This window comes from Heliangelus exortis, chromosome 19 (genome assembly GCF_036169615.1).
Source record: "Heliangelus exortis chromosome 19, bHelExo1.hap1, whole genome shotgun sequence".
NCBI lineage: Eukaryota > Metazoa > Chordata > Aves > Apodiformes > Trochilidae > Heliangelus > Heliangelus exortis.
Genome location: NC_092440.1, coordinates 2,127,064 through 2,148,242, shown reverse-complemented (window position 1 = coordinate 2,148,242; position 21,179 = coordinate 2,127,064). Strand labels below are relative to the sequence as shown.

Sequence of the window (21,179 nt, the reverse complement as noted above, 5' to 3'; positions counted from 1 at the left end):
GCTTACCATGTGCAAAGCCATGGCATAGTCCTTAGTTTGCTTTTTGTTATCTGATACTTTCCATATACAAAAAGGGTTTAAATATTTATAGAAGTTTTTGCTGGCCTCGTGGTGATGACTGATTATTTGTTCACATGCCCACCACACTGTATCCCTCAATGCCTTACAGGGACTTTTATCAAATACACAAAAACATAACTGTGAGCCCCTTCTCAGAAGCTTCAGTGAGCTATAACTATAGAAGAACCACAGTGGAAATGTGAAAGTATTAAGAGAAACAAAGATACACTAAATAATCTGAGTTACTTTTTCTGTTTAGATTTAAGATTTAGATTTAATAATTTAATAATTTAGATTTAAGATTAATATAGACACAGTGCCTAGGTCTGTATGCAGTTTTATGACACTCCTCTGACATAGCTTAGTTTTCTAGAAAAGTCTGTTTGTCAAAACATAGGAATGTTTTCTGTTACAAAAAAAAAAAAAAAAAAAAAAAAAAGGCAAATTTTCAGTTACAGAAAAAACATTTCCAGCCTAGAGAAAGTTCTGAGGTTGCATTTGACATTTCTCAAATATCAGCAGATTTAATGCAAGGCTTGAAATGTCAGAATGAACAGTGTTCAAAGGCAAACAGATCTATGAGGAGAGCTGAGCACATTTTTCTGGGAAATGCCCCTCCCTACCCTGTATTCACAAGGACAGTGAAGCCAGGAGGATGTCCCCCTCCTCCTCCTCCAAGTGTGAGCATTTCCTTAAGGCACACACACACTTAGAAGAACGGGATACCTGGGAGCCCCTAAAGGGACTCTCCCCACCTGGTGAGGAATGAAGGATACTTACAGATTCAGACTGGGAGGAGTAGAGCAGGTTTTTGAAGGCTTTGTTTGCTGCCCGCAGCAAAGACCAGACAGAACAGGTCCGTTCCTGAGTGTGTTTTTCTCCCCTCTCTTTTGCATTGTTGCACAGGAATGTACCAAAGAGGCAAGAGTAGGTGTGCTGCACCAATTTGACCTGCACAGACCAACAGAAATATTGTCAGGTGGCAGAAAACAGCTGCTTGATGTGAGAATCAACATTCAGGCTTGAGAAGCGACAAATCTTTTCCTTCCTCAAGACTGATATACAAATGTAGCTTTTTTTTTTTTTTTTTTTTGCATACTTCCCTCTAAACTAACTGCAAAAAGAACCAGCAGAGCACAATCTTTTCAAATGAGAACTAAAAATCAGAAAAAATAAAGACAAAATATTGATTCATAACCAGGTATAAAAGTCTTGCTGATTCAAACTCAGCCCTGTAGGACAGGCAAAGAAGAGAATCACAACACCTGTTAAAAAGCATTACTGCAGCACAGAAAGTTAAAGAATGGTGGGGAAAAGTGTTAATTCCTGGCCACTGGTATAAATGCACCCAGCACACCCATCCTGATCACTATTCACTCCATGCTGTGGTCCCAGTCTGACAAAATAGCTTAATATGAGCTTAACTTTAAGTATATAAATGACTTCCATTGCATTATTCAGGCATTTAAATGAAGACAAGTACTTCAATCCTCTAATAAATTAAGGGGTTTACCCAAAAAAGGCCAGAATAGCAAGGGTACAGTCACACACAGCTCCTGTAGATTAGCAGTGTGCTGTGAAGCCAGTTATAACCTTATGTATCTCATTTCACAACTGAGCTAAGCCAGGACTCTACATATACTTGGTTTCATGCCTGAGCTGGCAAGTGGTAATTCAAGTCAACCACAATCACAGGAATGTGCTTTAAATCTTGTTAGATCAGGCACTTCATAAAAACTTTTATTCTTCAGGTTACTAGTCCTGCAGACTGCCACTTTCCCAGAGATCTGCTTTCCAGCCTTGAGAATGGATTTTGCCCATCCCAGGCAAACTTCTCACAGGAGAGCTGTCTACTCCAAAAGAGAATCAACACAGCTCATATCTCCTACATCTTTGCAGCAGCAAAACTAAAGAGAAAGGGAAAGGGAAAGTTTGTTTTTACAGGAGTCTTCAAATCAAACCAAGAGCAAAGTAGGGTGCAGCTTTATTGCTAAATATTAGAGTTTTCATATTGTTTGTACCAGAGTTAGTTCAGCACCTCTTAGGTGAGACTATTAATGAATTATTAATTATGAATAATATGAATTATTAATATCATTGATTTCCTCCTTTAGAGTTTAAAAGCATTTGAGGATCTTGCTTCACTTTTAGGAGTGAAGAGATCTCAGGTCCCATGAAGTATCCAAGTACTTTTGCCTCTCTGGGCAGTTCTCCCGTTTTCTTTCTCAGGCTGCAGCGTATCACGGATAGATGGGAAAAATCCCAAACCCCTGGAGGCTCTTGTAGCACGTTAACACTGGTTTAGAAACAGTCTATAAAACAGCAATCTCTCGAGCCACAACTCACAAGGAATGCTTCATTAAACTCAAAAGAGCAAGGGAACTGCCTCTGGAGCTGATGGACGCAGTCCAACCACTGTAGGAACACGGGGCAGCGCTCGTTCAGGTCATCCGAATTCTCACCATGGCCACAGCGGTCTGCAAACTTGTGGCCAAAATCCAGCCACTCTGTCTCCACTAGCACCTGGAAACCCTGGAGAAATGAAAGCAGAGATGAAAAGTTCTGATTTTGTTTTCACTGGCTGAGGTTTTTTTAAGGCAGTCTTGAAACTACTGGGAATTGCTTTATTCCTGTGCCCTCGCTCGTTCCCATTTCTTGCTTCCTCTGCTGCTTTCCCTGCTGCCTCTGTGTTCTGAAATGCTGCACAATGAAATCAGGACAGGTATGAATTCCCCAGCCTCCAGAAACAAGAAAAGGAATAAGGCAGATTAAGCCCTCAGTGACTGGTGTGGAAGATGCTGATATGAGACCTGTCATGGCCAGGCAAGGGGGGAGGATAGGAAATTCAACTTAAAATCCTCTAGATGATGGTAACCAACATTTGGACAGAAGAGGAAAGCTCTCCCTTGGAAATGATGGGAAAACTCTCCCTTGGAAATGATGGGCAGATCATAGGAAGCTGAAGAGGAGCCAGCAGTGTGCCCAGGTGGCCAAGAAGGCCAATGGCATCCTGGGCTGGCTCAGGACCAGCGTGGCCAGCAGGTCCAGGGAAGGGATTCTGCCCCTGTGCTCAGCCCTGGGGAGGCCACAGCTTGAGTCCTGTGTCCAGTTCTGGGCCCCTCAGCTCAGGAAGGAGCTTGAGGTGCTGGAGCAGGTCCAGAGAAGAGCAAGGAGGCTGGGAAGGGATCCAGCACAAGTCCTGTGAGGAAGGGCTGAGGGAGCTGGGGGTGTTGAGGCTGGAGAAGAGGAGGCTCAGGGGAGACCTCATCACTCTCTCCAACTCCCTGAAAGGAGGTTGGAGCCAGGGGGGGGGTTGGGCTCTTTTCCCAGGCAACTCTCAGCAAGACAAGAGGGCACAAGAGGTCTCAAGTTGTGCCAGGGGAGGTTTAGGTTGGACATTAGAAAGAATTTCTTTCTGGAGAGGGTGCTCAGGCATTGGAATGGGCTGCCCAGGGAAGGGGTGGATTCTCCATCCCTGGAGATATTTCAAAAGAGCCTGGATGTGGCACTCAGTGCCATGGGCTGGGAACCACGGGGGGAGTGGAGCAAGGGTTGGACTTGATGAGCTCTGAGGTCCCTTCCAACCCAGCCCATTCTAGGATTTTGTGATTCTTTGATCTGTCTGTCAAAAACCAATCCATCCACAGAGGGGCTGACAGTGTGCTTGCCTGGGTGTTTACCAGATGTGGCAGTCACAAGGTTGAGGAAAGGTCAAGTTGCACAATTTCTTATGCAAATGATAATGGCAAAGAACATGGCCTAGCTGAGCACCTGAATGCAACACCTCATCTTACAGGACCTGAAACTCATCACTGGTTAGGGAGGTTTTGATTCTTACTGGAGGGGAAAATTGTAATGCACACATGTAGTCGATGGCTGTAATTAGAGGGGAAAAAAAAAAAAAAAAGGTGATAGCTGAAAAGCTTGAAATGTGACAGTGCTGAAGATTCATTTTCCTGAACATGTCTGATCCTTTCATAAGCAGCTACATTTTATGGTTTCCTCTGCAGCACTGGTGAATGGAGGGACCAGGAGGAACTTCTGTGGACAGAGCAGCTTGTTTTGACCTAAAGGATGCTGACTTCTAGATTGCAGATAAAAAGGACCTGAGAAGTTTACACAATTTCATCCAAAGGGCACTGCTGGAGGTCAGTTTCTGATCCTCATGTGCCTGAGGCTCTAAGCAGCAGTTCACAGCACAGTGTTCAGACATATGCTTCTGTTCTAGAAAACAAAGGCATCTTGCATGTGGGCTGGCAGATGGAATCCAGCCAGCACATATCACACAATGCTGAAAAATGATGGGGAAACAAAAATTCAGACTGAAAAAACAAAAAAAAAATATAACTGAGAGAGAACAATGAAAATGTGAAGCAGGAAAAAAACATGCAGCTAGGAAATCTGAAAGAAAAAGGCTTTGTATCACTAGTTGGCTGAGAAACTGCCAAGGTGTAATGGAAACTGCAATATGTAGCACTTTGTGTGACATATTCCTAAATATAGGGAAATTACAAACTGTTTACACCTCTGTGTAACTCTATCTGAAGACTACTGTTGCTAAACTCCTGCTAGCTTTAGTGTCTTTTCTAGTGGAAGAAATTGAAATAATTTCTAAACATAATTTCTAATTACTTTACCAGAAAAAGACCCCAACTTGGTAACACCCTCTTGCACCAACAGTTTACAAACCTCTGTGGTCCTGTAATAAGGATCAAGCAGCAGTTTGGCCAGTGCCACTATCTGGGGGGTTCTGTCCCAGCCATCTGAGCAGTGCACCAGGACTGGTCTCTGGTCTCTGTCCACAGCATGAACTACGAGCAGTGCAGACTTCAGGAGCACAGATAAGTGCTGCAGCCACTTGGTGCTTTCCAGAGCTGATAACCAACTAGGGGAAAACAAGGGAAGACAGTTTTTGCCCTTTTAAAATGCTTGCAGGTTTAGATCTTTGGCTTGATCAGCTCCTACTTTTTAACAAGCTGTGTCATTCCTGAATGTGTTTCATTTATGTCTCGTTAACACTTCCCCAGGTTTGTAGGAAACAGAGTCCTGTAGCTTACCTACCAAAACCAGTCAGTTTCTGGGATGTGCTTTGCTGCTTAAGAATTGCAAGAAGCTTAAATAACATTTTCCCAGACAAGAGCACACGTCCCCAGCAAAAGACAATCATTAAAGTCATCATGACTTTCAGCAGCCTCTTATCTCCCATCCTCTGAGCTGAGGATTCAGGTGACCCAACAGACCCAGCACCACTGCTCTATCTCAGGACTGTGCTGTACACCCCTGATAACTCTGTGCCTCAAGGGTGAAATCTGTATCTCAGCTGTTCCCAGGCTTTGCAAGGTGTTCTGGAGACACCTTAAGAACCTCTGCACTGTGAAGATCTCCACAGCCAGGTTACAAGAGTGGCCATTCTGGATCTACCCTGAAACCAAAGACTCGTAGCAGTAAAATCAACCCAGGGATGTGCCAGGGGAAACAGGACCAGTACAACTACAGAAGACACACCCTAGGAAGCTCCCAAAATGGGCCATCAGGGTAATTATCCCACAGCACTGAAAGGCTATGGAACAGGTCTCCTGAAATGACACTATAAACACATGAAGTTAGTGGACGACCTCTAGAATTTTCTGAAGGACACCAAAGTGTAAAGATTAAAGAACCAGGAACAGCAGGAAAGCCTAAGTGCCAATACTTAGGTCACCTGAAAGCAGTAACATTCTAGTATCAATACAGGCTACATATTGATCTCAGATTTAATTTTCTAGGCTCACTTCAATGATAATAAACCAATTATTTCCTCTAGTTCCAATCCAATTAAAATTTTAAAAAATATAACTACATATAATTTCCATGTTACTACATAGGAAATTCAGGGAAAGTCAACCCACTGAATTTCCACCCAAATCAGCAGCAAGAGACTGCAGTGGCAGAAACATGTAAGCAAAGGCAGAAAACACCAAATATCCACTTACTTCCCTGGATCTGGCATCTGTGTGCAGAGCAAACGCAGTGACTGAAAGCTCTTCCGGATGGAATGGATGTTTGCCATTCCCATGAACACTACTTCACAGTTTGGATAATATTCTGTAGGGAAACATCAAAAAAGGAGGGAAGGGTTTCTCCTCTGTAAGGACAAACTAGCACTTGGAGTGGGGTAGGTACCCCAGATACTAAAACACAGCACAGCACACCAGGGAAGGGTTAGCAAAGGGTTTGTCTATTTATTCTCAACATTCCCCTTCACGTTACAAAAAGCAGACAACAAACCTATGGGAATTGTGATATTTCTGGGCTTGAGGTGATCAGATGTTTTTACAAAGACTGAGGAACATCCTACAAGATTGCAGCACAAACCATATTTAAGTGATAATTTAGGGATGTTCTGAATTTTGGGAACTACTGGATATTTGTATAGACCTCGTACATTCCTTTCCCTAACCACTCAAAGGCTGAAAGGTTAATTCTTTCACTGCTTTATTCTGAGTTTCTGGTGCAACAAAAAAGTGAAAAAGGGAAAAGGACTACATCATAGCAAACTTGGCAAAGCCTGGAGAAAACATATGCAGCTCAGATTTAGAGACAGTGAAAAACTGGAATTTTTCTACAAAGAATTCAAGAACCAATACATAGGAACAACATTAAGCTGCCTGTATACCCTGCTTTTCTGTTTTGAGACTTTATTCTCTAATGATGAGTTATTTAGTAGTTTTAGAGATGTTAAATGAAAAAAAATCATCTTTTCTTACTGGTGGCTATGTATCCAAGTGCAGCAGCTACTGCAGCAAAGACCAAACCAAGAATACATGGTCAAAAATAGATTTTGTTATCTACAGTTTATCTGTCTGGTGATTTTTCTAGACTCTCCATGCATGGAATTTTAACAGGCTGCATTCATAGCCAATAGTGACCATAAAATATCTTGTTTGTAACAGCAACAATTTACAAGTGCCAAAGAACACAGAAAGTGGTAATTGCAGATGTATTACAAATGCAAGATGAATCAGGATTTCAGTTGCTTTATGATACAAATGCTGAAAAATGTTTCAGCTTTAGAAAAAATGCTGAGAAGTTGCATTCTGCACAACCACTCTAGAATGTCACTATTATCCTCTATCCTCAGTGGACTTTTACAAGTTTGCCCAGTTTGGGTTTGGTTTTTTTTAGACATTAACACACTGAACACCTTTGTCTCTCTGGCTTTTATACCTGACTCAGCAGGGGAACACAAATCAGCATATTCCACACAGTTCAGCATTTACTGAACACTGTTAGCAGCTGGTTTTCTGCTTTGAGAAACAGACTTAATTACCAGCTAAACCTGCCCTTTTGAAGGGCTGATTGATAGCTGGAGTGATCCAGAACTTTCATATAGATGAATAGGACCGACGTCCTATTTGCAGTCTGTTCAAAACCCAGTACTGAAGTGTTTCAGGGTGATTCCATGTGAGCAAATCCTTTTTGATTCCCTTCACAGGGAATTTGAAGACTTGGAAGAAACCCTGCTCACCTGGGCACTCACAGCCTCCACCTTTGGCTCTGTTGGCCACAGCTGCTGCGTAGGATCGGGCATCCAAGATCAAAAGCTTCTGAGGCTGTATTGCCAAACTCTCTGCTCCTGAAGCATTGGAGATTGAGGAATCTGGGGAGGAGGATATGCAGCTGATGAGTAACTAAAAGGATACTTCTGAGGTTGCTTAGGACCATGATGTGTGGCTGTAAACACTTCACTCAAGTGGCACAATGCATCTGCATTGACATCCAGAGACTGGAGGACACACAGTGAGACACAAAGGACTGGATCTGTTACAGTACAGGTAAGAGTTAAACTTTTATGTAAAAGCTCTGCCCTTTCAAGGAAAGGAAGTGACAAACTTACCAAATTCCACATCAGAGAGGTCCCCACCGTTGGAGAAATCTCTAGAACAATTTCCATTCATTAGCTTTGTACTGTTGGACCTGGAATCTGAGGCACAAGCTTTGGCAACAGACTGGACAAGGTGTTCATCATCTGCATTCCTCCAGCCCCACCAACTGACCTCAGGCTGCCCACAGCGGGAAATAACTGCCCCATTGCTCTGGTGCCTGAGAGAGGGAAGAACAAAAAGAACAGTGGGGTATAAGTGGAAGAATCAGGATGAAAAACACAAGAGAGAGTGAAAAATTAAATGGTGCACTCCAGTATTTTGATTCCTGCCAGGGACCTCTCTCATTCAGCAGTTATCTTCAACCTGTCATTCCATGGCAACATATTCCATGTGCTTCCCTCCAAAACGCTGACTGTGCCCACACAGTCACTGAAAGGTAGAAGTCAAAGGCAAGGTCAGTAAGAGAAAACAAAGCATTTTTCTTGCTCAACAAAGCTGCCTGTTGGCCAGTGAAAGCTAGGGAACATTTTGGAACAGCAGATGAGGCATTAAAGAGGTATTCAACCCCTGTTGGGCTGTCAGCTCTTCTGCTGCAATACCACAGTAAATAAGAAAGCTCACGTTAACTCCTACAATCACATGAATCACAGAATGGTTTTATTGGGAAGGAATCTTTGGAGACCACCCAGTCCCAATGCCCTGCATGGGCAGGGACACCTCCCACAGCCCAGGCTGCTCCAAGCCCCATCCAACCTTCAACACTGCCAGGGATGGGGCAGCCACAGCTTCTGGGAGCACCCTGGGACAGGGGCTCAGCACCCTCACACTGAAGAGTTTATGCCTAGCCTAGATCTACCCTCTTCCAGTTTAAAACCATTTCCCCTTGTTCTATCACTATACATCCCTGTAAGAAGTCCCTCCCCAATTTTCCTGGAGCCCCTTCAGATACCAGAAGATGCTCTAAGGTCTCCCTGGAGCCTTCTCCAGGCTGAACAACCCCAACTCTCAGCCTGTCTTCATAGGAGAGGTAAAACTCATGCTAATTTTAAAGCTGGAAGACATTAGTAAAAACCACAGGATTCCCTTTTTGATCGTTTTTTAAAAGCAAGAGATACCATCAATGAAATCCAAAGAATGTCTCAACTCAGGTAGGAAATACAGGCAGAATGGCATGTTGGTATCTGATGGTAACCCCAATCCTTACATGTGCACAATGGTTCTGTTTCTAGGCACTCCCAGTGAGTCCCAGGAGTTGGTCCCTGACCACAGCAGAACCAGCTCTTGAAGCCCACATGGTTCAGGTATTGCTCTACCTTTTTGTATCCCAGGATGTGAAACATCTGCAGCTCTACTTACTCTGAAGTTTGGTATTAGCATCTCTTGGAAAGAAGATGGCTCTGCCATCTCCTTTTCAGCTGTTTCTCTATGTGTGGGTTTTCTCCATCCCTCTTCCTGACCCTTACACATAAGCACCAGTGTGCTGGTAATAAAATCCACAAGTACATTTTGCTACTGACACCAGAGTAGCAGTGAAAAAAGGAAACACTGTTTTATCAGCAAAATATTTTTCTTCTAAAATGCACAAATTGCAAGCACTCTGGATACTTGATAAAACTTGAGGACTGGTAAATGGTGTACAGAGGTGAAACAATAAATAATCTCTCAGGAAGATTACTGAAAAATGACCTAACTTGAACACTAAAAAAATATATACTTTTAAAAAATGTCTGAAGAGTTATAGTTATTTCCTTAAATTTCACCTGCCTTCTTGTACTAATCTTGAGCAGATTTCAAATAATTAGAACATATCCAACCACTGCCAACACTCTAGGGAAGATTTAAAAGCTCTCCCCTACAACCTATTATAAAAAAGAAGACTGAAACATTATCACTGCAATTTCACTCTCTGCTGGCACATTCCAGTGCTGCCAAGAGAAATGTAAATCCCTGTTCACTGAAGTGTTTACATTTGGCATTCATGTTCTCCTTGACCTTCAGCAGCACTGAGGACCTTAGCCCCAGCTCTCAGCATGAAGAGTGGCCCAAGCAGAGAGGGGACACAACTTCACTCAGGTCACATGTTTAGTCAGTGATGCCAAGAAATGGAACACCTAGAAATGTTTGCTCCCTGCCTTGTGTCTCATCTGAAATACTCCACCACCTACCTACATGCTGTTGTTCTCTGTTTAAATGGCCCCCAGCTATGTATCCCTTTAAGCCAAGACATCTAGGCAATGCTGTTCTTGCCCAGGAGACCCACCAGAACCCATAAAGGTGTCTCTAGGCAATATTCTTGCCCAGGACACCCACCAGAACCCATAAAGGTGTCTCTAGGCAATGCTGTTCTTGCCCAGGAGACCCACCAGAACCCATAAAGGTGTCTCTAGGCAATATTCTTGCCCAGGAGACCCACCAGAACCCATAAAGGTGTCTCTAGGCAATGCTGTTCTTGCCCAGGAGACCCACCAGAACCCATAAAGGTGCCTCTAGGCAATGCTGTTCTTGCCCAGGACACCCACCAGAACCCATAAAGGTGTCTCTAGGCAATGCTGTTCTTGCCCAGGACACCCACCAGAACCCATCTTATCAAGTAAGCACAAGCTAATTCCAGTTCCTGTATGTTACTTTGCAACAAAGGATTTTACATTCTTCCTGCAAAGAAACTGTCCATCTCTGCTTCATGGCAGTCTGGAGTTCTTTAATTCCCTCTAATAAGGCAACAGCACAGAATGGTGAGGGACAGACAGGTGAATCTTTAAGCACATTTAAACGCTCCACTTGGACAGCCCTGAACAGGCAGGAAGCCCACCCAAACCTCTCAATCTTCACTTTTTTTCCTTCTCACCACTCCAAAGCTGTTGGTGGAGGTGTGACAAGCTGGGTTAGGGTTTGTTGCCAGGGCTGTCAAGCCCTTGCCAAGCTCTGAGCAGCTCCACATCTGCAGTCACCACGGGTACAGCAGCAGCTGCCTCACAACACACCTTCCAAACAACCCTCACCTCTGGTGGGGGCTCCTTCCTGCAAAAGCTCCACATCATCAAATAGGTTGTGAAATGGTATTTTAAGTCTTTTTCATAGCCCTTTTGTAATTGGTGCATATAAAATTCCTTCAGTGAGAGGAAGCAACTGACATGGCATTAGCTGCAGCAAAGACAAGGCACTTCCAGCAGGTGCCAGCCGTCTGCAGGCTGAGGAAATGTTTCTGCTGAAATGAAAAGCCTTCCAGGAACAGCTCTATTGGTATCAAATTAGTTCAGGGGAAAAAAAACAAAACAAAACAAAACACTGAAAGGCCACCTATTTCCCTGCTACTCTTGCTCAAATAACAAAAGAAAATAATCCACCGTTATTACGCATGTAAGAAATTGATTCTGAGCACTAAGAGCAGCTCATCTATTTTCACAAATGCTCTCCCAGATTTCATTACTACCTGCCTGCAGAATTGTTTTCATAGGTTCATAAGCAGTTATAGTTTCATCTTCAGGTTCTTGCCTCCCATTTATACCACAAATAATGAAGAACCATTAGGCCAGAAGTCGAGTTCACTGATAGCTGTGAAGCCCTAATGCTCCTAAGCCTGCACAAATATGCAATGTTTGGATGTCCCAGCAGAAATCAGCAAACAATTCTATTTAGGGTAATGTTGGAGGTCCAAGGAATCCCACTCATTCCAACCAGGCTGGCCACTGGAACAAAAAATAGCTGCCAGTTCAAGTGTGATTCCGAGGTCCCTGGAGACAGAGCTGGGGATAAGAAGGCATCACTCAGATCTCAGTAACCAAAAAAGATTTAAAAAAATTAAACTCTCCACTGTTTGAAGACTTAATTTCCTAACCTGCTGGAGAGACAAAGCACAAGGCAGTCTCCTACAGAAATTACCCAGTAAATCACCATTAGAGAACTATAAAGCTTCTCTAAAGCAGTGTACAACTATGATGTACAGTACACCTCTGCACATGCTTGATCTGCTTTGTGTTCAAGCAACCTTTTGATTACAACAATAAATCCACCAAGTCCTTTGTACTTTCAAAGGCAGGGAGACCTAACAAAGGGTTGAAGAGTTCCCTCTGTGGTGTCTCAACTACCAGTACTCTGGTACAACTGAAAAAAAAAAAAATCATCTCTGCAATTCATAAATATAATCCAGCAAGCCAGGTTTAGCTACAGAAATAAAACATAAATTTAAAATTTAAAATAAAACATAAATTTAAAACATAAATTTAAAACAAAACACAGAATCAGGGCAGAAGCTCAGTATGAGATTTTTCTAAAAATCCCATCATAAACCAGAAGCAACACTCCTGACAGTCAAGGCTCAACCAAGCAGCTTTGAAGCCTGTCTCTGAATCCATCCCATGCACAGTGTCCAGGTCTTGAACACTTTACAAGATCAGACAAGGAGTTTTTTGCTGCCAAGTGTTTGTGTCTCTGGTCTCACTCCCAGTGTTCAGCATCTGAACCAAGTTACAGGATGAATTTTAAAATATTATTACTTAATTCCCCTGAGGTAAAGCAGAAAGAGCAGATTTTAAAGTGTGATCAATAATGAAACTAGTAGTCCCAAAATCATCTTTAACAGATAAAAAATGCTGAATGAGCTTTTGACCCCTAGTCCTCTTCAAAAGGAAGAAAAAAAATCTATTTTTATGGCAATATATAGAGAGAGAAAACTTTACATGGCTTTCCAATCATATGGATCATCAACCACCAGCTGATGGGAGTTCTATCAGAGCCAGAATGATGAACTGGATGTCTTGAAAAATCTATTACTAAATGTCAAGATAAGGAAAAAGAAATGAAAAAAGAAACATTCCTCCCCCTGACTGTAAGATAAAAATGAGAAACTGTGCCATAATCTAGCATACAGTCTCAGAAAACTGAATGCCTGGGATTAAACAGTTTCAGTCTGTGAGGTCTTTTGAACATTTCACTCACTCTCCCATAAATGCCCTTGAATGCCAGCTGTACCTTTAATGCAAATAGTTATTTCCTTCTCCTATATATAATATAGTGAAGGAAGAAGGAGGGATTCAATGTCCCTGCACCTGAGGTGCTCCCCAATTATGTGACAGCAGCATAAAAGGCACAAAGTTGAGAACAAAGCCACATAAATTGAACTTATTCTCTTTTATACATACATATAATATACATATATATATATTACATCCATATATATACATATTACATGTTACATATATATATATAATATACATACATATAATAATAAGTCTTTTAGCATTCTTCTGGAAAGCAGTTTTCACAGAGCTGAAGAGAGGATGGAACAATTTCTTAACCTTCACAACCAGACTATGCTAACTCTTTATTATTTGGAAAAAGAAAAGGATAAAAGATAGGAGGATTTAAAGATAATTTGTTCTCCTTTCACAGAACTCTTAAGCTAGGTACATAATGTTTTGTGGCCTACTCTTAACCCTTGACCACGTGCTCCTCCAACACAGGCTGCATGAATTTGTCAGCTTGACTGCTCTCTAAATTTAGCTTCCCACTCAGAGAGCAGCTTTTGCTCTGTCTGTTTAGAAGGAATGGGTGGCTAGGCAGACTTAATGGAATTATCAGTATTCATTATCTTTTTAATCCCTTTGTCATCTGATTTTTTAAAAGAGATTTTAAACATTTATGGGAGGATGACTCCACCAGGAAGGTATTAAATGACAGGTTCCAGAATATTTGCAAGAAACAGATGCTGAAATATATTTCTTATTAAACAGGTTGCAAAAAACCAAAAAAAACCCTGTCTCTCAGAAACACAATTTTGTTATGAAGAATTGCTGGGTTCAAACTGGAAAAGAAACTGTCTAATTAAAACTAAAATACATAGATAGAGCTAACATAGACATCCTTCAGTAATTTGAGATATGCATCTCCCTTAAATAATTCTGGCATTTGTCCTTGCCTATACTGCAGTCTGGGTATTAGTTAGATGAGAATTAGAGAAAAATGAAGGGAGTACCTAGCCAGAGGTGTCATTTAACATTTCTTTAGCTGTGTCATGTCTATTTTTTTTCATTTTCAAATTTAAAAAACCCACGAAATCCATCTGAACTGACATGGCTGCCCAAGGAATGACTTGCAGAAGATGTAAATGCTGAATACTCCTACAGTATGACTTTGGAATAAAAAGAGAGATAAACACTTATTCCCACTTATTCTCAGAGTGAACAAGTAATGGTGCCTTAACTCATTTATGCCTGACAGTGGCCAGTGTGTGCTGCTGCCTCACATACTCTTGCACAGCTATAACCCAACACACAGATGGGTAGGAAATGTAGGAAATGTAAAACAAAGATTCCAACCTGGCCAAACAGGTCAAACTTGGCTGTTAGTTAAATGCAGGTCTGAATGTTTTCCTCATGAAGGGGTTCCCTGTCATCCTTTTTTGACAATTAGACACTCAGGATGGTTTTGGTTTTGTTTTTTTTTTTTTTATTATTATTATTTCTGAGGCCCTACACCACTTCTGGGAACCTTCTGGAGTGGAAAGCAGGACCTCACCCTAGACAGAATCCCAGAGTGGATCAGCCTGGGGACCTCTCTGCCAGACAGGGGAGAGAGGATTGTACCTGGATTCACTGCCTCTCCCCAACCTAGTTCTCCAACTCCACCCTTGCAGGTCCTGAGACTTCCCACAGCATCTCTTCACATGTTAGGCATGCAAAAATCCAGCAGCACACAAGCCAGACCTCTTTTTACAATAAACTATAGAAATATTATTTTAAAACACCTCGAATGTTTTCCTAAAGCCAGGAATATCTGGCGCCCAGAGGAGTCTGAACACCTTTCCTTACAAGCCAAGATTCCCAGCTGCAACTTATTTCAGTCTTTATTTGCTAGAACCCCATTTACAGCCTGGTGGAAGCTGTTCCACCTGCAAGAGCCTCACCTGTACACCACGGCAGGGATACGCTTCCAGGACCGAAAACTTGCCACACTCTCCAGCTCCTTATCTGTGATCCAGGCAGGAACTATGATTTCCTGGGGATAACTCCCACAGAGCCTGTAAGAAAAGTGGTGCAAAGGGTTGAATGTAAGTGATTCAGAGAAGTTACACACTTCCCAGACTAGCTGTTCATCTCCAAACTGCTGTTTTGTTCATTTGTTTCGTTGCATATTCATTAAAACTCCTCCTTGCAGGTACAAAAAGCACTCTGAAGATCAAGGGGCAGAAATGCATTTTAGAATTGAAAGATTCAAGTTGGTGTTCTCTTAGAAAATTGACAAATAGGCAATTTTTTTAAACTGCTGCTGAAATAAACTGCACAACAGGAAAGAAATCCCATGTCTCTCTGTGCTACAGAATTAGCCACTCGATTCCTGGGTCACAAAAAGCAGCAGCAGAGCCACCCTGGGCTGTTGGATTCAAGACAGAAAACTCATGGAAAAAGTACACTGGCTAATTACCCCTCACTGAAGGCAGGAGCCTGAGTGCACTGGCTTACACTTGACTGGTGAACTGGAACTTTCTTCTACTTGATGCATCTCCTTCTCCAGAATTTACCTACTAAAGCCACAAGTGCCCACGAGGACAGCCAAGCAGCCAGCAGTGACTGCAATATATTGCTGTATCACACACCACTTCATCCCCATAAAGAGATGGATTTCATGCAGGACAGACAGGAACCTGTGTCCAAGACCATTCTATTCAGAAAACCACATCCATCAGCCTGAAAAAAATGCACTTTATCAAGTGCTGTCCACAAGAAGGAAGAGCAGTTTGTGTCATTCTGCTTCCACAGGCCGTGGAGTTTTTCTCCTTTTTTCTTTAGTATTAAATATGCCAGGGATAGCTATTTTTTTCTTCCCTAGGTTTTTAGAGACAGATATTCCTCTTGCAGCAACACCAGCTACCAGCTGCCAAGTCATTATCCTGCAAAGCCAGAGCAATGAAACATTTCAAAATGTACTCCTGGTTTTGTTCTGGATTGGATTAGGGACCAGCCAGCACTCTCTGCCCTACCACCTGTGAACAGATGAACACCTTCCCCTGCTCCTCCACCTAGAGACCACATTTGCTAACACAAAATGGGCTTTCCCTTATTTTCAGGATCCACAAGATTAACTCCTCTAACTCAATTTTTTTCAAAAATACAAGTCCTTGACCTAAGCTGGAGAATAAGACACAATAATTTATTTTTTTTTAATTCAATCAACAACCACTCTTTGCTCAGTTAGGCCTTCCCTTTCCTTCCATTAGAATATTTATTCTCTAAGACATCCTCCAGCAGGCACTTCAAAATCTGGTATTCTTAAGCCTACAAAAACTGTAGCAGCTAAGAAAACCTTAAAGAATACTTTAAAAGCACATTTTTTCCTATAAAACAAAAAAAATTCATAATTCTTACTAGGAACTGCAGAACTTGAAAAAAATTCCAGTAATCTGCTAAAACAAAATTGGTGTTTTGAGATGCCATTTGGCTGGGAATCAGCAACCCACACAACTTACTTGTACTTCTCATTGATGTTGGAAATCCTCCAGGCATTGTTCATATCAAAACCCATCCGCTCCACTTCATTTTTAAACCTTGAAGTTACATGTTCTCCTGGGTATCAAAAGCAGAGAGAGAAAACAAATGCAAAATAAGATTCCTACTTTGCAAAATAGCTGAGGAACCACCACTACACACTACATCCTTCTGAAACACTGAAAAGAGAAATGAACAGTCCAAAAAAACCCATCTCTACTTCACAACCTTATTTTGAAAACCCAGATCAGAACTCATTTGTTCTCCAAAATCCCACTTCTGGGAATTCATCTAAGAAACAATAACACCTGAACCAAGCACATCAACAAAAGCAATTTATATCCATCAGTCTGAGGGGAAAAAGCATAATAGGTAGAATTTTCTATCAGCTGATATGGAAAAGGGTAATAACATGGTCTGGGACTTGGGAAGCCTTCATTTAGCAGCCAATTTCAGCCACAGGTCTCCTGTAGGCAAGTCCTGGAATTTAACCTGCATTTTGTTTTTTCATCTGTAAATTGGACATTAGACTTCCAGGAGCCAGGTGGAAAGAAGATAAAACACATCTGAGTGTTTGACTCAAGTATCAGTCAAGATCCTCAGAAAATCCTGGATTAAAATACTAAAGGAACTGGAATGAGCTCACTTTATTTCCTGATTTTTTTTTTTAAATATACAAAATTAATTAGAAAATATAAAATGGTAATAAAGAAAAATATTCTGACAAAGCCTAGAGAATTAGAAAGTACTAAATCAACATGCAGAAGAGAATAATGTTCTAAATTTCTAGGTTCACAGAGCTAAGAACTGTGATAAATTTAATGACCATGTGAGCAACACTAGATAAAATGATTCTGAAAGCCTGTCCATTGCTTGTCTCCTTAAATTACTGTATCATTAAATCATGAGGCAAAGCATCACCCAACAGGAGAAAAAAAATCTGTTAAAAATTACTGCTTTAAGTATCATCTTTCCATTATGTATTTCAGAAAACCCTTAAAGACTTTTAATACCTCAGACATATGCAGTTACATAGGTATCTCCAAGATGTAAATGTACATGTCTCAATCACTTTTTAGGTGACATTTCAGAACAATTAGAGGTAAACACAGAGAAATAGGTAAATTAAGAACAGAGGTAGCAGCCTAACTACAGGACTTAGTTACTGAAAGGAAAGCTATGATGTTATTTATTCCTACAGTACAGTTTACACGCTGAAAATGGTATTTTGCAAATCTTTACACGCTTTACAATATGGACCACGTGGAAGAGATCTGCATAATGACATTAATTTTCTTACCCTTTCTGAAGGGTAAAATATGAGAATGACACTGTGTGAAACTGGAGAATCACAAAATCACAGAACTGGCTGGGTTGGAAGGGACCTCAGAGCTCATCAAGTCCAACCCTTGATCCACTCCCCCCGTGGTTCCCAGCCCATGGCACTGAGTGCCACATCCAGGCTCTTTTGAAATAGCTCCAGGGATGGAGAATCCACCCCTTCCCTGGGCAGCCCATTCCAACGCCTGATCACCCTCTCCAGAAAGAAATTCTTTCTCATGTCCAACCTAAACCTCCCCTGGCACAACTTGAGACCTCTTGTGCCCTCTTGTCTTGCTGAGAGTTGCCTGGGAAAAGAGCCCAACCCCCCCCTGGCTCCAACCTCCTTTCAGGGAGTTGCAGAGAGTGATGAGGTCTCCCCTGAGCCTCCTCTTCTCCAGCCTCAACACCCCCAGCTCCCTCAGCCCTTCCTCACAGGACTTGTGCTGGATCCCTTCCCAGCCTCCTTGCTCTTCTCTGGACCTGCTCCAGCACCTCAATCTCCTTCCTGAGCTGAGGGGCCCAGAACTGGACACAGGACTCAAGCTGTGGCCTCCCCAGAGCTGAGCACAGGGGCAAACAGTCACTCTTCAAGGCACACAGCAGTAAATCTCTGAACCTCACTGAGCTTCATCACTTCCTCCCTTTACATCATGTCACAGGTCCAACAGCACCATAAAATAAAGAGTTGTGCACTTTCTGCAGAAAGCTGCTCTCAGCATCAGACACACTGCAGCTCTGCTTTCCCTTCCCCATCACCAGGTCAGTCAGACTGGAGCTTGCCCACAAGGTCCCACTGCACATGAACTCTGCATGGATGTGATTTTTTTTATCTCCTTGCTGCCTACTCAAACAGATCAGCTGCTCCAGTCCCTGCTTCCCCAGAGCTGCAGCTTTGATTCTCTGTCAGGTGCAGAGGTGACACTGGGACAATAAATCCCAGCCAGACATCAGCCTCTCACGTCCTTCCTTAGCAGAGATTTTAACAAGAAAAAAGACAACAAAAAATCCAATATTTTATTGGAACAGCAGCATGCTCTGGCAGCACTGAGGACAGACTTCATTATCAGCTGCTGTGAGGAATGGTGATAAAGATTTGTGATACATCCATAAGGATTTTTCTGGATAGCAAATGAGAATACTGGAACTATGCCAAACTGATGCTGCATACCATTAGTGGGTTTTAAGAGAAACACATAAAGCTACATGAAAATGAAATATTCTGTTTGATTTCTCCCTCTTAAATTTTCAGCTGCTGTGTGAGTCATAGAAATCATAGATTTTCCCCTGAGAAATGAACCCCCAGTCTTTACATTTTGTCCTGTCCTCCTGAAATGCTGATATTTTAAGAGGCCTTTTGAGCCATGATGGGCAACATTTCTGAAGCTCAAAATCAGAAAAAAAGCAAGCTATACGTTTGGTGTCTTGTGCCTTCTGCCTATGAAAACTGATCTTGTGAGCCACAATTCACATCTCCCATTACATACATTCAGATAATTTCTCCCATAAGTTGATACTTGGACAGATGTTGCAGCTATTTGGTATTTTTCTCCATATCTATCAAATACCAGGCTCCTTGGATGTAAAAAAATAAATGTCTTGGTATTTGCTTCAATTACATTTCCATAGATTTGTTTCACACATAATTCAGCTCTTAGAAGGAGAATATCTAGCACCAGAAAGAAGCAAGCTACAAGGAAAAAAAAAGTACCTACATTAAAGAAAATTATTTGAAAATGTAAAAATTAATAAAGAAATAGTAAATAATAAATAATAAAGACAATTATTTGAAAATAAAGAAAATACATTTACACATCTGTAAGGAAAAAATTGAATGTTAAAAGTTAAAAGGTAAATGGTGCTTCTTATCCTAACCTTGGGTTAGGTTGAAGGCCACCTGTTTCAGTAAGGAATAGGCAACAAGGTGACTTAGCAAAGACACCTCACATGTCTGCTATCTTCCAGTGCCTGAATTTAGCAAGGAGAGAAAAGACCTGAGTTTAAAATTCTGCCCTGAGAAATTTTTGGAGGCTTTCTCCAGTAAGTGTTAACATTCAGAGTGTAAAGTGCAGGAACAGGAACCAGATCCAACGAGCACCTCCTCCCACTTGTGTGCTACCTGTTGACTGCTCTTGCTCAGGAGGCAGAAGATGAGAGTCTTTGCTCAGCCCCAGACTAAATTCAGTAGGAAGGACAGGATCACACTGCCAGTCCTCACCAAGTCACCTTTCTCAAATATGAACTCTGAGCCAAGAGAGCCTTGGGCTGGAGAGGGCCTGGAACTCAGATTTCCTTATGTTCAAACAACTGCCATAAGCACCTGATCTCTAGCTTTTATTTACTTGTGGGCATCTAAAACTTTCCAGCAAGGATATTTCACTAAAATAGGCCCCTGTCTTGCAGCTGTAAATGAACTTCAAAAGCTTTCTTCTCCTTATCCTCCTACTTCCCAGCATCTGTGTTGACAACCAATGTCCTGGGTAGCTGCAAAAAATGTGGGCAGAATAAATCCAAGAAGTTCTCTATGGAAAGCTGCTACCTATTTACATTCACTAAGAAGTGTGACAACTTACGTTGAGAAGAAATTCCACCTTGTTCTTTTCCAGGTTTGGTTTGCAACAGCACAGACTGAATTTGTTTAAAACTCTTTTTTTTTTTTTTTTCTGGAAAGCTCTGCTTCTCAGCCCAGAGGCAGTTACCAGTGCATCTGGGATGAGTCCCTCAGTGTCTCCACATACCTGGCCGACACAAATCCCCGTGCTGCTCCTTTTCACTGGCATAAACTTCCATACACCAGGCATGATAAGCAAAGGAGAAGAGGTCTTCTATCTTGGAAGGAGGGCGGATGGCGTTGTTCAGTCGCTTCAGCCACTCTTGACACTGCTCAAAAGTAGAAAACTGACACCTGGCCCAGAAACAAATATTTCTCTATTAATTTTCGGTAGAAGATGCCAGACCAGAAGCTCTGGCAAGTCAACTGTGAAAACATCTGTGAAAGCAAACACCTTATTGCTAACTTAGTTCTGCTTCTACAGACATTAATGGATAGTAAAAGGAAACCTTGGGATAAAAGTAAAGAAATGCACACTTGGGAAGGCAAAATAAAAACAGTAAGCAGGAAAGCAATGGTCTGTGATTAAACCTGTGACAGACCCAGCCAGTCAGGAATGGGGGAGGTGGTTATGCACAAATTCCCTGGAAAGCAAGGGACACAACGTTGCTGAGATCAGTCTGCAGCTTTCCCACAAGCTGATACAGGAATGTGTGACAGCACCTTGCTGTCAGGTGGTCTCAGATGGGAACTCAACACCATCACAAACATTATCATCTATGCACTGTGCTCCCATCAGCAGGACCAAATTTTTTAGCAGACACAGGAGAAATATCCCTTTGATTGCTCCACTTAATGTGGAATGATGAGGACAAACTCCAGCATCTGAAATCTTATATTATT

General features: G+C 41.9%; 1 protein-coding gene across 6 annotated transcripts in view; it reads right to left on the bottom strand.

The window, feature by feature from the left end:
- Positions 1-21,179, bottom strand: part of MTMR3 (myotubularin related protein 3) — a 78,948-nt gene that overhangs the window by 12,612 nt on the left and 45,157 nt on the right. For all 6 annotated transcript variants that reach the window (XM_071763563.1, XM_071763561.1, XM_071763560.1 and 3 more), the window contains 9 exons: positions 20,464-20,630; positions 16,387-16,483; positions 14,827-14,940; positions 7,937-8,142; positions 7,568-7,699; positions 6,033-6,144; positions 4,750-4,945; positions 2,407-2,592; positions 841-1,011 (listed from right to left, as the gene is read on the bottom strand). In XM_071763563.1, the coding sequence (XP_071619664.1) occupies positions 841-1,011; positions 2,407-2,592; positions 4,750-4,945; positions 6,033-6,144; positions 7,568-7,699; positions 7,937-8,142; positions 14,827-14,940; positions 16,387-16,483; positions 20,464-20,630 (1,381 nt within the window). The remainder of the gene's footprint in view (positions 1-840; positions 1,012-2,406; positions 2,593-4,749; positions 4,946-6,032; positions 6,145-7,567; positions 7,700-7,936; positions 8,143-14,826; positions 14,941-16,386; positions 16,484-20,463; positions 20,631-21,179) is intronic.